This window comes from Sinocyclocheilus anshuiensis, unplaced genomic scaffold (genome assembly GCF_001515605.1).
Source record: "Sinocyclocheilus anshuiensis isolate Anshui unplaced genomic scaffold, SAMN03320099.WGS_v1.1 scaffold665, whole genome shotgun sequence".
NCBI lineage: Eukaryota > Metazoa > Chordata > Actinopteri > Cypriniformes > Cyprinidae > Sinocyclocheilus > Sinocyclocheilus anshuiensis.
This window is the reverse complement of record NW_015537961.1, coordinates 32,246-48,604: the sequence shown is the minus strand read 5'-3', so window position 1 is coordinate 48,604 and position 16,359 is coordinate 32,246. Positions and strand designations below refer to the sequence as shown.

At 34.1% G+C, this 16,359-nt stretch overlaps 1 protein-coding gene across 2 annotated transcripts in view; it reads left to right on the top strand.

Annotated features, from left to right (window-relative positions):
• The window catches only part of LOC107667013 (geranylgeranyl pyrophosphate synthase), a 37,793-nt gene extending 21,669 nt beyond the window's left edge, over positions 1–16,124 (top strand). For both annotated transcript variants that reach the window (XM_016458598.1, XM_016458591.1), the window contains exon 4: positions 14,983–16,124. In XM_016458598.1, the coding sequence (XP_016314084.1) occupies positions 14,983–15,807 (825 nt within the window). In that variant the 3' untranslated portion in view covers positions 15,808–16,124. The remainder of the gene's footprint in view (positions 1–14,982) is intronic.
• The last annotated feature ends 235 nt before the right edge of the window (positions 16,125–16,359 follow it).

The following is a 16,359-nucleotide window of genomic DNA, read 5'->3' as shown; positions in this document are numbered from 1 at the left end:
AAACACACATGAGTTACAAAAACAGTCTGTTATGTCTGTGAAGGTAAACAGCTGGGAAATAAATTGCATGTTAATTTTAGATCTAAATGGTGTTCTGTGCTGGTCTGTGCAGACAAAGACAGTTCGATGCACCGGGGACCTGATTATAGCACTTAAAACCTGGAAAAGTCAGATTTTCATGATATGTCACCTTTTAAGTGATTTTTGTTGCATCAGTTCCAGGTTTGGTTCCATGCACTACGATTTCTCTGCTGTTGATTGTAAAAGTAATTGTGAGTTTTCTCTCATTGGATAATCGGTTTGTTTTTAAAGACTAGTTCTCCCAAAAATAAAAATTTGCTGAAAACTGACTCGCCCTCAGGCCATCGAAGATGCAAGCTGAAACAAATCCAGCATTAATATGTTTTTAACTAAAATACGATTCCATAATCCATAACGCTTCCTCCAGTGAAAAAGTGGTCTGGTCTGAATTAGTGGTCGACCGATATGGGTTTTTTGACAGCCGATGCCGATATATTGGAAAGCAGGGTGGCCGATATAATTTTTTTTATTTTAATTTATATTTAAGAAATTTGAAATCACTTGAAAATTGATTAAAAATAATTGTGTAAAATAAACATACTTATACTTTAGAAGACAAAGCATTTTCACAAATAAATAAATATTTAATAAAAAATATAATTAAAAAGGAAGTAAACACTGTAACCAACAGGGCACTCAGTAATCTGGGAAGTTTGTGTGCATTGGGAATCTTTTTTTTTTTTCTTCAAATAAAGCCACGGTAACACTCATTTTACATACAGCACACAATGAAAATGACACAAATATGACAGTGGGTCTGTATTATAATGTTTGCCTTTCTGTTACTAATAATATTAAAGCAATAGTTATAATACTTTTTGTATACATTCCTTTGTTTAACCGCTCTATCGATTATTAGATCGACTTCTATCCGTATTAGACAGAACTGAACGACGACACGTTCTCAGCACCGTCAAAACAGAAGTCCACCGTGCCATCAAAATAAAAGCCTCTAACACATCGGCAAAACATAAAAATTTATCGGCCAATGCCGATATTTGAAAAAATGCCAAATATCGGCCGATATATCGGCCATGGCGATATATCGGTTGACCACTAGTCTGAATCAAGAGAGAAATCTGCACAGATCAAGCACCGTTTACAAGCCAAAACAGCTCTGAACAAATATGTGGCTGGATTTTGATGTGAGAGACAACAGGAGATGCACTTTTTCACTGGAGGAAGCGTTATTATGGATTATGGACTCGTATTTTATCCGGAAGCAATGGTTTGGAGTTAAAAACGTCTTAATGCTGGATTAGTTTCAGCTTTTGTCTTCTCCAGATGTTAACTGATGGACTGGAGTGGTGTGGATTACTTGTGGATTATTGTGATGTTTTTATCAGCTGTTTGGACTCTCATTCTGACGGCACCCATTCACTGCAGAGCATCCATTGCTGAGACACTGATGCAATGCTACATTTCTACAAATCTGATGAAGAAACAAACTCATCTACATCTTGGATGGACTGAGGGTGAGCACATTTTCAGCAGGTTTTCATTTTTGGGTAAAGTTAGGTCTGAACGATATGACCTAAAATCAAAGTCTCGATTAATTGAACATTTTACCTCGATTACGATTAATGAACGATTTTGTTTGCTTGTTTGTTTTTGAACAATAATATAGAAATTAAATATAGAAAAATAATGGAAAAGTAGTGCAATTGAATGGAAAAACACGTTCTGTGTGAACGGCCCTTATGGTGGTACTGGTCAATGAAATGGTTTTTCTGCAGTGTTTACATTGGACTTCATATTGTTACTCTGTCAGTGCTCTGTGTGATCTGCTAAGTCCGTCAGATCACATTCATCCGGCTGTTCGACAGCTCTCTTTTTATCCTGAATATTTGATTAAAGCTCTTCAGACAGGGGAAAGGCAGCCGTTCGTGCCAGTAACGTTGTTTTACGGGGCTTGTCTTCTCCGTTTCCCCGTTTATTTGATCTTGTGAATAGAAACTTCTCTTTTGGATGCGTGTAATGCGGTCGGAGGCATAGTAGCTCTGGTTGAATCATTATTAGGCTTGTTTATATCAGGTTGGTTTTCCTGTTTTACAGGGCTTGAATTTTTTATCATTCCAGCAAGCTTCATGTTCATAATGCAGGATTTTTTTATGCCTATTGTGTTTGCAGTAACGCAGGCGGGAATCTTTTTCAAGACCGTCCTTCAGAAGTCATTTGGTTTGTTTCTAACGAAGCAGAGGATCATTCGTTTGTCTTCATTTTTGATTTGGAAGCAGTAATAAATGTCTGGTCAAAAGGCAAGTCTGAAACATTTAGCCTCAAATTGTCACTCATATTTGATAGTTTTGATTAATGATTGAATGATAACTATGCATTCATTTGCTGTTTACTGGTTAATTAAGCAATTAAGGGACGCATCTTGTCTTGGAAGTCACTAATGGGCTTTTTTTCTGCAGATTGCTTGAATAATGTGCACAGCTTTTTCATACACCAGCAGATCATAATATCTGTGGATGTTAAAGGGATAGTTCACCCAAAAATGAAAATTACCCCAAGCCATCCTAGGTGTGTATATGACTTTCTTCTTTCAGACGAATCCAATCGGAGTTATATTAAAAAATGTCTTGGCTCTTCAGAACTTTATAATGGCAGTGAATGGGTGTTGAGATCCAATAGTCCAATAGACTATTCTTACTATGTGTAAGAAAAATATCCATATATATTTAAAACTTTATAAACCGTAATCTCTATCTTCCGCTAACTCCGGTGAGAAATGACGAATGTGAGAGAGCAAAACAAAACACCTGTCATGAAGTAGAAATACAAAACAAGGATTTGTAAAGAAAATTGTCTGAGTATTTCGGTTTATGAAGTTTTACATATGGATATTTTTCTTACAATAATGCAGGGATTCTCTTCAGGAGGCCTTTATTAACCACCCGGAGCCGCGTGGGACACTTTTTATGATGGATTGGCACGGTTTATTGGACTCCTGTTGAACTATTGAATCTCAACACCCATTCACTGCCATTCTAAAGCTTGGAAGAGCCAGGACATTTTTTAATATAACTCCGATTGGATTCGTCTGAAAGAAGAAAGTCATATTCACCTAGGATGGCTTGAGCGTGAGTAAATCATGGGGTAATTCTTTTTTGGGTGAACTATCTCTTTAAGATCTGAAAATGAACCATAGTAGTCAATATGACTTGTATAGCTTTGTGTGAGGAACAGATTTTGCCATCAAGTCTTTATTTAATCTCCTCCTCTGTAGCTCTCAATGTATGTGATGACGAGACACATGAGAAGCAATGGCGTCAGTGCTCTATTTTCATATTCATGACTTTTATTGTCAATTTCAGAGCTTTAGGGAAGGAGAAGATTATCAGTAAATTATCAGTACTTCTATTTCAAGTTATACAAAACTATCGTTTGCCTTCAGATTCATTAGTTTAAATATAGTGCGCATGTCTGATGGACTACTTAGGGTGTGCTTTTTGACATCTTTGTAGTATAAATCCACTTTTGTTGTATGAAAAACTGTTGTTTTTAGGACTGAACAATTAAAGGGGTCATATGATGCTTCTTTCTTTGCGTGAACATTTGGGCGCATTATGCAAATATTTCAGACTGGTTTTGAGACTTTAGTCTTTGCAACTTCAGGGATCTTATCTATGCACAATCAGCTTGTAACACTCCAAAGAGAAAGGAAAACTTGAAATCGCATCATATGACCCCTTTAATAAGAATAAAATTAAACCACAATGTGGGTAATTTTAATTATTAAAAATGAAAAGTCTGATATGTAAATAAATATATACTCTGCATTTAAAAAAAAAAAAAACACACACACGAGCAGCTCTCTTTTGAAAATGAAGAAAAATTAAAACAAATGTTAGAAATGTAGTAATTATTCAAATTAGTAATTTTACAGTATTACAGTTTTAGTTACTGTACTTTTAGTTTTATTTTAAAGTACAATAATATTATTATTACAATAGAAATATTGCTTTAATATTTTTATTAAATAATAATCATATTTTTAATCAAAATTGTACAGCCCAGAAGCAAGCACAGCAAACAGAGTTATTTAAAAAGGGGAAAACTAATTTTAAATCGCAATTGCAATTTTTTTATCAGAAATTATATATTTTTTTTATCCCAAATTTATTTAAACTTTTAAGGAACATCAGCTGAAGACTCATTTAAAAATGATTAAAGCATAACAATTAGTATTGCAATTTTACAGTTTACTGTCAAATATTTACAGTACATTTATACTATACATCATAATAATTAAATTAAACTACTATTGTAATGTAATACATTGTATAATATGGTGTAATATTTTTATTTAATGCTAATAATAATAATATTGATAATCATACTAAAAATAAATTGTCTGTCAAAATTGTGCAGTTCACAAACAAACACAGCAAATCCGCAATTTAATTTAAATCAGATTTTTTTTTTCCTGCCTCCAAATTGTTGTCAGTAACAAAATGTGTGTTTGGAACGATGTTTGGGTTTTACAGTTTTAGTGTTTATTTTTTCAAACTATTTATTTAAACTGCTGAAGACTGTTCTCATAATCAATCCTCAGAGTCTTTTCAGTTATATAATAACCAGATGATTTTATGTTGAAGCAGTGCTGATCAGCAGTCATGTTGTTCAGTGGTGACGTCATTGTTCTGATCTGAACCTGTGGCTGTTTCTGTATCCTCTCAATATCTGCAATTCTATTCAAGGGCTGCTTGATAGTCGAGTGATTACTCCCATTTCTGATCAGTCTCCGTGAATCTCTCCCGGCGTGGTTTATCTGCCTGTAAACTCTTCTTGAACCGTCAGCATGACTGCACATGCGCCGTATCACAACGTCACACTGCACTGACGCCTGCCAACAGATCGCTTCTCATTCACCGTTCACTTCAGCTCGCGTTTCACTGAATCTAAAAATATAAGGAACGTGTTTGATATCCGCTCAGGATTCTGAAGTGCATTGCATAGTGTCACTGTTTCTGACTGAAACCAAATATTGACTGTTTCTTGCTGAGCATTAGTGCTGGGCGGTATGACCAAAATTTTTCTGCCGCTCACTGCACAGAACAGACGCCGAGAGAGGTGACATTTCTCCGGGAAAGTCAGACCTCGCGTTCGCGGGACAGCACTGCCGAAATCCTCCAACTGAACCATAGCTAAGGTTTATCCAAAAAAGAGGAGGTTCTTTAAAGTGGGAGAAACAGAGGTTTCCCCAGTAACGGCTCACAAACGCTGCTTTATCAGGAATATAACATGGAAGATGAAATGAAAATGACATCGAAAATTTTCTAAAGATAGTCTTCCTTCAGAAATACAGTGATATAAAAACACCCGCGCCTCGTTTTGATTTTTAAACGTGCAGTACGTGCTCATGTTTATTCAACGAAGCCTTTTGGAAAATCGGTCAGTTTTGATATTGTGGCGAGCGCCACAAATAAATAAATGTATGGGAAACACATCCCACAGCTCAACCACCTGAGCCCAACTTCAGTCTACTCATCACCTTAACTTTAACTGTGTTTGTAGCCGGCGCCAGACTGATAAACAAACACAGGAAGTTAACTTCGGGCCAGGCGTGTGTGCTTGATGAAACCGTCTATACCGCCCAGCACTACTGAGCATTATTTCTTTAGAGGACGCATTGCCCCAGTTTCTCGTGTTTGTTTAGACTAGAGGGTTCAAAGGTGCAGGAATCCTGTTTTTCTGAGATGTTTCGGGAATGCTGGTGAATCTTAAGAGCTTATGAGTTTGTTCAGAAATATTTATCTGCTGGATCGAGGAATTCACTGCACTTCAGTCAGAGGACAGAATAACTAAATAAAAATGGGTGAATCTTACAAAAACATGTCCAGGTTGTTGTTTTTTTGTTTTGTTTTTAACCCCAAAAAGGGAAAAATGACACTGTTTTGCATAAAATTATTACTTTTTATTTTTATTTATTTTTGTATTTTATTAATTTTAAATTTATTCTTTCAATATATTTGTTTATTTTATTTATATTTTAAAATATTTATATTTAAATATTTATATAAAGTCATAGCATAGTTTAACTAGTTGCATCTATCTTATTTATTTAAGTCATCATATTTTCAAAATGCATTTTTATCTAATTGCTTACAGTAAGCATAAATTGGGACATTGTGAAAAGTTACACTTATTCAGTTAAAACGTACAAACATGGTTGAAATATTGCTAGCTGTAAAACAAGCAATATTCAATTAGTTAAAATGTATGAGACTGAAACATTGTATTTATTGATGCTAAATATACTTTTTGAATTTTATTTTTTTATATTCGTTTTAGATTTAAGTGTGTATATAAAAATCATGGCATAGTTTAACTATTTGCATTTGAGTCTATTTAAGTAATTTAAAAATGTATTCTTTAATTGTTCATACTGAAACACATTGGATTTAATGATGAATATGCTTTTTATTGCTTATTTTTTATATTTAAAACACTTTTTTTTTAATTATTTTAATTACATTTATTTTGCTTGCACACTACAAAAGAATCTTGTTCTTAATCAGTGTATTAGTCCTATTTCATTACAAATATCTGCGTTCATCTGGAAAACAGTCCAGACATCTGAAAGCAAGCAGCAACACTGTTGATGTCGTCGCAGGATGATGTAATGTTTATTGAAGGCAGACAAATACAGTAGTAATCTCTATCTTACCGTTTGTAAAATGCTTTTCAAGACTGTTTGGCGCATCAGAATCAGCGCTTCTCACCACAGATGTCACACTGATGTACGGTGAATCCCAGGTGTGTGTGTGTGTGTGTGTGTGTGTGTGATTATAGGAATCTCACTGTAAGCAGCGTGTTTGCAGGATAAATGTGAGGGTCTCTAACGCTGGCTGGACTCCCAGCACATTACTATGACAGCTATAGTTTACAGTGAATGTGCTTTAACTTCAGTGCGAGAGCGTCTGATCCTCACTTGTTAAGGTCAAACTCTCAGCAGTTCTTCAGTCTCTGAAATCTTCCATGTCTGTCTTTCCGCTGGTAGTTTTTCTTTCCCTACACACACACACACACCATGTTTGAAGCGGATGCCAGTGCTGACGCCTCCTGCTGGTCGCTTCGGTAAGGCAGCTTTTGCTGTGTTTCCATGAGGAGTTTTTGTAGTTCTGTTGTTTTTGAAAGTAAAGATCAAGACTTTAAACCCTTGAAAGTACAATACTTCATCTAAATGCACTTTTGGACCTGTAGACCTGAAGAAAATCAACTCTTAGGCCTGTTTCACAGCAAGTGAAAAAAAATATTTAGGCATAAATTTAAGATTATGCATATAGAATTGCATTAAAACTCCCATGCATTTTGATTGGACACAGTTTTAGCGAACTAATAAACTTAATGTGATGCATTATTTATCAGTCACACAGATAAGGAGTGTGTTTCCCGATAACGTTGTCTCTTAGCGTGCTACGAAGACTCTAAAGTAGTGATGGGAGAAACGAACCATTTCGAAGCTTCGAATCAATTGAACTAATTGCTTCGCAAAATGATTCACCGTTTCGAAGCGCAGGCGAACTATTGAAAATGTTTCAAAACAGTTATGACGTAACGAAGCCTCGTTTACTGAAATCACGTGACTACTACTTCTCATACTTTTAAGTACACAAATGTCTCGTTAAAAATGTCTACAAATTGATGAAACTGATCCGAGATCAGGTAAAAACCACAGACTCTGGTTCAATGGTTCACCGCTGGGGGGCGATCTCAATGAACTCGCATGATTCATGGGGTTACAGAGATCATCGCCCCCCCAGTGGCAAACATTTATGACGTAATGAAGCCTTGTTTACTGAAATCAGGTGACTTTGGCAGTTTGATACGCGCTCTGAACCACTGTTTCGAAACAATTGATTCGCAAAGGTTTTCTAAGCTTCATGAAGCAGTGTTTCAAAAGCGGCCATCACTACTCTAAATGTATATCTTAACTAAAGGTATATATTTTCTAGGCGTGATCCCCGAACTATACCTTAGGAGGCTGCTTAAGGTTGCTTCCTGTTAGAACGCAACGAACTTGCTTGAAACTTTTACTTTCGCTTTGCAACATACATCATGTCAGAGAAGAAAACCAAGAATGAAAAATATATGCCCAGAGCACCTCCCAGTGGTCACCACATAAAATACAAAGAAAAAACCTACATGAGACACAGCTTAATAATTTAACAGCTTTTAACAAAAGAAAAAAAAAACATAGGCCTACACCAACTGAAAAACATTGTGGTAAGAGTGCTTTCCAACAAGAAGCACTTCAGAAATAGTTGAAATTGCATTTATCAGGACTCATAGGATCTTAAAAAGAGATCCAAATTGCAACCTTGGATATTTTATATAACTTCGAAATGAGTGCGCGAACCCGCAACTTCATGTGTATCATGCACTAACTGGCAGTACACCTTCACTGGCCTTTGAAAGGCTCATTTATATTATCATATTACATTTTTATTATTATTATTATAGAATTGCAGCTTCTGACATGGTATCCAGGAGACTAAAGTTTTAGTGCACATACACTAAATGGCTCCGCGGACGGCGCGGTCTTTGATTTACACAACCATTCGCTGTATCGCTGCCATAGTTTGACCAAACTCCTCACCACAGTCCTTTTCACTTTAAACAGACTCCTAAGCCTTTACTGCCTAATGCTTTGCCAGTTGATGTACCTTTGGAAAATATCATTTAAAAAAGCTAACAACCATCAGTGTAATGATAGTTTTATTCTTTGCATGAAAACACTGAGTAGTGAGTGTAATTTGAACACTGAGTGTATTACAACTTCAGAATTATATTCGTATAGACTGAGATGTAATGAACTGTGAACAGTGATAAGGTACAGCTAAGACTGGTCCAGACTGGTCCATACTTAACCAAGAACGTTTCGGGAAACACGAATTAACGATAAGGTACAGCTGAAGGTATAACTTAAGAATGAATAGCGTTAAGAAGGTTTCTGGAAACACAGCCCAGATTTCTGTACTCAAAAGTCATGCCAGTTTATTATTAATTATTTGTATTTAAATAATCATTTTCAAAATGCATTTACTGAATTAGAGGGAGAGAGAGAGCTTGGAGTCAGCGTGAAATGGTTCATTGTGAAAATTACATTTAGTCAGTTAAAAATTATGAATATGGTTTATGGCTGTAAGATTTCCATCAATAAAAAAAAAGTTAACATACAGGGTTATTATATTTAAATAAAACTGAAAACAAAACTTTTTTTTACTGAAAATAAACCAAAATAAAATGTAAATAATAATAAATAAATAAACTTATTTTAGCTACATTTCCAGTTTTAATTTATTTTAACTTGATGTAATGAAATAAACTAAAATAAAAATTAACAAAGTAGACATAAAAAATAAATTACAAAAATTCTTACTAAAATTTAAATAAACAATGAAAATAAAAACGGATTAAAAATATAAATTCTCAATTATATTAAAATAAACTTAATTTGATGCATATTTGTCAGTTATACAAATTAAACTTAACGATTTGCATCTATTTGATTGCAATAAATGCAATTTAGTTGGAATCAGCATAAACCTGTTCATAGTGGAAAATAATTACATTTATTCAGTTAAAAAGATGGATAAAATATACGTAGCTATGGAACTAGCAATATTCAATTAGTTAATGTATGAGATTGAAAAACTGGATTTATTGATAAAAATATATATATAAAGCTGGTTATTGTGCATTTAAAACGCATTCGGTTTATTAGTACAATTACAGAAATCTGACCCGTTTAATTTATGCATGACTGACAAATATGCATTACATTAAGTGTATTAGTTTGTTAAAACTGGAATCCAAATGCATGGGAATTTTATATGCAATGCAATGCAATTCAAATGCATAAGCCTAAATGTATTTGCATGGATTTATTGACTTTTACGGCTCACATCAGTATTGTCTATGAGTGAGCGCTCAAACGCTCACCTGCAGCTGTGATTGACTGGTGTGTTTCTGCTGCGGTCTGTGTGAGTGTGTGTGGGTCAGAGGTCAGCTGAGGTCGTGTTAAAGCGCTGATTACTTTAACGAGTGAATGTGTTAGCCAGCCTCCCCTCTGCTCACCATATGCTCCCTATCAGAGCTGCAGAACAACATCAACCCAGATTCACTCCTCAGAAACATTTATGCCTTCTTTAGGGAATACAGCACAAGTGATAATTATATCAATTGTATATTTGTGACATTTATATTATGCATTTCTCACTTGTGCTGTATTATTGAGAGAAAATTATATGATTGTTTTTTAGCATTAGTGGGCTGTCATATTAAGATTTTATTACGGTTGCATTAAAATAACTTAAATTGGCATACAGTTTTAATTATTAATTTATACATTTTAAATTATTATAAAATTAATTGCATTAGAAGAACTTTTAAATTGGCCTGCATTGACTGTTTAATGTTATGATACAATATTTTATTTTTCATTGATTAAAATCTAAGTCTAATAGTATTAATGTAGTGTTTATTAAAATTAGTATATTTTTTATTATAAAATTAATTGCATTAAAATAACTTAATTGGCCTACACTGACTTTCTTCAACGTTATGATAATATTATTTGATTTGATTGATTCAGGTAATTCTAATAGTATTAATGTAGTATTTTATTTATTAAAATTAATTGCATTAAAATAACTTTTTAAATTGGCCTGCATTGACTTAGTTTGATGTTATGATATAATATTTTATTATTTTAATTGATTGATTAAAATATAATTCTAATAGTATTAATGTAATATTTAAATAATATTAATATATAAATAATAATAAATTGCAGTAACTTTTAAATTGGCCTACACTGGCTGTTTAATGTTATGATATGATATTATTTTAATATTCAAATAGTCAAAAAATGTATTCAATTACGAAATTGATTTATAATTGTAATAGAATTAATTTACTGTTTTAACGGTACATTACAATAGTTTTTGAAATAACTTACATTCATGAAAGTTCAAATAAAGTATATTTTAAATAATTATTTTCAATCTCTTTATTAGTGTCTCTTATATTCTCTGTAGGCCTAAGAGTATAATATTTGTGTGTGACAAAACTGAAAGTTTCTGTAGTTTTAGTCAAGCACCTTTTACCTACAATAATCAAGCTATTAATAAACAAAGATGCAGTTATGTATGTCACACCTTTGAAAATCTAGAGACATGATGCGTCTGCGCAGAGCTTCACTAAATACTCAGATGTTAGTCTGCATTTCAGACACACCCTGATGGTAAACAGCATCTAGTGCAGTGCGAGCAGCTGCTGCCCTCTGCAGGTTCACACAGATCTGTGCATTTCTCTGCCTCTGTTTACAGCCATCTTTTCAGAGACGGACTGCCATTTTCTAGTATTAATATCTGTGAGCTTTTACACATCACACACTACAGCAGGAAGATATTAATACACAAAGTAAATAAATAAATAAAAGGCACACTTGCTCCAGAATAGACTTCACCGCATCCACATCCCTGATGTTTTGAGCAGAATGCTTGTTATTTTAGTAACATTTTTTAGCTTTAATATGATCTGCACTACTGAGATGTTGATATCAGTCATACCATTTGCAGACCTGTGCGTGTGTATATTTAGGCGGTTTAATAATATTATTGTAATATTTTAATTAATTACATGTAATTCTAATAGTATTAATGTAATATTTTAATTAAAATATACATTTTAAAAAATATTTTACCTTGTAAATTAAGTTATAAATTAGCAGAAGTGAATTATATTCAAATTTAATTTGAATAGTATTGATGTAATTTTAATGATCAAAATATCCATTATATTATTTTATATTATAAAATATACATTTAAATGAGCACAAGTGGCAATTATAACAAGTATAATAAATATAATTTTAATAGATTAAATGTAATTTGAATAGTATTAAATGTAATTTAATTGTTAAAATAAAATTATACATATAATTATGCATAATAATTAATTATATAATGAATTAGCACAATGACAATAATAAATTATGTAAATTGTATACAAATTTTCTCTCTTGTTGTCTTCCAAAATGAAGGCTTGTTGTACATTTGCGCTTTTTTTTCTTTTTTTTTTGTATCTCTTTATTCCAGCACTGAATTCAAAGGCAAACCATGAAGGTGTTGACATCAGGTGGAAGCAAAACTGGTCAATCTGTTGTATAAAAATCTGAAAAGTGAATTTACTGCAAGAAGCATGAATAGAACGTCTGTCACATTATTACAATTTACACTGCAATCGGTAAGAAAAACACCCACAAGTATGTTTCTCATAAAACATTATTGTACATCAACCACATTTATAAAAAGGAACTAAGTTCACAAAAATGCAAACCTTAACTTCTGACAAGAAACACCCCAACAATTCAATTCAAAACCTGAGAGTTCATGTGGTACCACTAAAACACAGAAAACAGTATATACATTTAATAAAATGCTATATTCTTGAGACGGACATACACAGAAAATACAGTGGTGACATGAATTGCATTAGACCCACAGAACGCCTTCTCTTCAGTCTTACTGAACCAAAACTAGAAATCAGCAAACACAAAACTAAAACATGATGTTAAACCTTCAAATTCTACTTAGGAACGATAACAGAAACATGGACAGGAAATGAGGAGTGCATCATATAGGGAATATATGCCAAAATTGTGAAAACAGATCTTTTATAGCTTATTATAGTGTTTCATATAATTTCACAATGTTCCTGAAATGTTCCTCAACATCAACAGGCACAATCAGGAAAACGATAAAAGGACGGCAGAATCACTGCTAACATCTTATTAAAAGAACGTGACATTTATTAAAGTAACATTTACTCGGACAGTAGAAACTCAATTTCATGCTTCCACTTTTTTGTCTGTAAATTGATCAATGAAAGTCATGCCATTAATTAAGAGGACAGTTAGAGAAGTAATCTGCATTATTAACTGCATACAAAAACATGATCAAGCAAGAGACAATCTTGTTAAAGGTACAAACTGATTGGCTCAAAACATTTAAGTTCCCACCAGTTTTAATTTCATGAATCAGGATCGGATGGCATATTGTCATTCCCAAACACGCAAAAAAAATGACCTTGATACAATTACAAGGTTAAACAAAAATGGAGGTATTACAACAAATAAACATGAGCGGTTAGCATTTTCACCATTCGCTCTACAAGTGTCGATTTGAGTGTTCAAATGCAGACAGATAACAAATAGCTAACAGACCATATAAGAGACGGCATATTTAAAGAGATAGTCATCCAAAAATTAAGATATTTTGGGGTCCAAACAACATCAAACACCATAGACTTTCATTATATGGACAAAATAAGAATACATTTTGGCAGAAGAAAGTCATATAGGTTTGGAAAAACATTACAGAATTTACATTTTTTGACGAACTATCCCTTTAACGTTAAAAAATTAAGCTATGATGGATAATAGTACCACCATTTTAATGGGAATCATTTATAAATGCCGACAGAATGAATCTTATACTGTTGTCCTTTTTTTTCAACTGAAGAAGCATCAAAAAATGTTAGCTTCACAGAAAATTGGTGGAAAGATGCTTCATTTGGATTGTATTTTTACCCATCACAGATTAATTTTCACTCAAGTTTAAAGGCCATTTATACGTCAGTTACATTATAAAATGACAAATAGCCTGCATCTGACAGCTTTTGTGTTTGTGTTGCTGGAAAAAAAAAAAAACTGAAATAAAAGAATGAAAATGAGTACAAGCTAGACATACTGTTGTGTATAGTGTATCATATATGAGCATGATATTCTACAACCATTTAAAACAATGACTGCATCTGACTCAATCTAGAATCGTAGGTCTAGACATACTTTCCCAAAATTAGGCATATTCTTGTTTTTTTTGGAAAAATGTAAAAATAGTCAATTTTTAGTCATTTACAGAATCAATACAAAAAACAACACAAATATTTACCAAACAAAATCAAAACAATACTTCAGTGACTATTCATATGTTAGAAACATACATTTTGATGCAAATATTGGGGATTCGTATGTCCATTCTCAAAACATACATGACATATCAAGTAAATACAGACTGGGAAGCAGGTTACAACAGTATAAAAATAAATCCAGACATCGTCTGACGCATTCAAGCAACGACTGCTAATAACTATGGTTTTAAAAGGCTAATAATAAATACCATACTCCATAAAAAAGACATATATTGTTAGCAAGACTTAAATCCATACATTAAACAAAAACATTTTCCTTTTTGCATTTACTTTTTTTAAAGAGGACAATGGATCCCTCTCATTCAGTAATACATACCCTTAATTCCATTATGCTTTTCTGTTAGAGCTGATATAAAACTGAGCAACATCAAAAATAGCATGTACAATTTTTTTTTCAATAAATAACATTTTTGCTTTTTTTTTTTTTTTTAAAGCAGTGGACGGTCATATTAAGATTTGATTACTGTTGCATATAAAAAGTTATTTTAGATTTTAAATTGGCCTATATTTATTAAGACTGTAATATTCTAAGATTTTAAATTGATCATTTTAATTGAATTAAGTTAAAATAAAATCAGGCAGTTGAGATTTGATATGGAGTCATATATATATATAAAAAAAAAAACTTTACGCGAGTGTACTGTATTTGAGGATAAAGTTGGACATGTATCCAATTTTATATAATTATGTCTGTTCACAATACAAGTGCAATGCAATTTTTTGATAATATAATGCAATGCAATGATAAAATGCAGTGCAATATATTGTCCAGCTTGAATCTGCTAAATGCACGTGTGCATGAGTGATTTTGGACTCCATTTCCACCTATAAAGCACCTTTAGACTGAATATCGGTGATCTGGTTTTCATAATGATCTTGTATTTGAATCCTCAGGTGATTATCGAGGTGACGGAGATGCTGCACAACGCCAGTCTGCTGATCGACGACATTGAAGACAGCTCCAAGCTGCGGCGCGGTTTCCCGGTGGCCCACAGCATCTACGGCGTGCCGTCAGTCATCAACTCTGCCAACTACGTCTACTTCCTAGGCCTGGAGAAGGTGCTGACGCTAGAGCACCCCGAGGCCGTGCACGTCTTCACCCGTCAGCTGCTGGAGCTGCACCGCGGCCAGGGTCTGGACATCCACTGGAGGGACACCTACACCTGCCCCAGCGAGGCCGAGTACCGCGGCATGGTGCTGCAGAAAACCGGCGGCCTCTTCGGCCTCGCCGTGGGCCTCATGCAGCTCTTCTCCCACTGGAAACCAGATCTGAAGCCGCTTTTGGACACCCTGGGGCTCTTCTTTCAGATCCGGGACGACTACGCCAACCTGAACTCCAAAGAGTACAGCGAAAACAAGAGCTTCTGCGAGGACCTGACGGAGGGCAAGTTCTCCTTCCCCACCATTCACGCCATCTGGTCGCGTCCCGAGAGCACGCAGGTGCAGAACATCCTCCGGCAGCGCACGGAGAACGTGGATATCAAACGCTACTGCGTGGACTATCTGGAGAAGGTGGGCTCGTTCGCTTACACCCGTCACACGCTGCTGGATCTGGAAGCCGAGGCCTATCGCTTGATCGCTGAGCTCGGAGGGAATCCCGAACTGGAGGCTCTGGTGAAGCATCTGAGTCGCATGTATAAAGAGCCCGGGGGCGGAGCTTCGGCCGGCCAATCGAAAGAGCTCAGAGGTGGAGCTTCGGCCGGCCAATCAAAACAATGACTCTGCACTGTGATTTAAACTGTACTGTTACTTTGACTCCACAGCAAATTGCCTTCAGTCTAAAGTCTGTCGTTTTGTCTCGTTCATATTTCAAGCCGTTGTAACTGGCATGTGAAGTGTAACAGGAACTTTACTGGCCTCTTAGTTACAAATATTGGGGCGATATTTTGTTAAAATGAAAATGATCTGTAATTGGTATCTAATGGTGGACAGATGCTGCTTGTTTCAGCCGTAAACAAACTGTCAGAGAAAACAAACATTTAATGTCTTATTTCACCACAAAATCAAAGCAAATACATTATTTTGCTTTAAGAAAATTAAGCTAATTTTATGGTTCTTTACCCTTTATTTTTTGTTATCATGACAATTATTTATTATTATTATTATTAAAACTAAAACTGTCAGATGAAACAAACAATTAACATTTAAACTGTTATTTCACCACAAACAAATTTTGCTTTAAGTTTTTTTCATTGTACAATTATTTTCATATTAATAATATCAACCACAATTAATTTAAATTACATTATTATTATTAAGCATCTGTTGTAC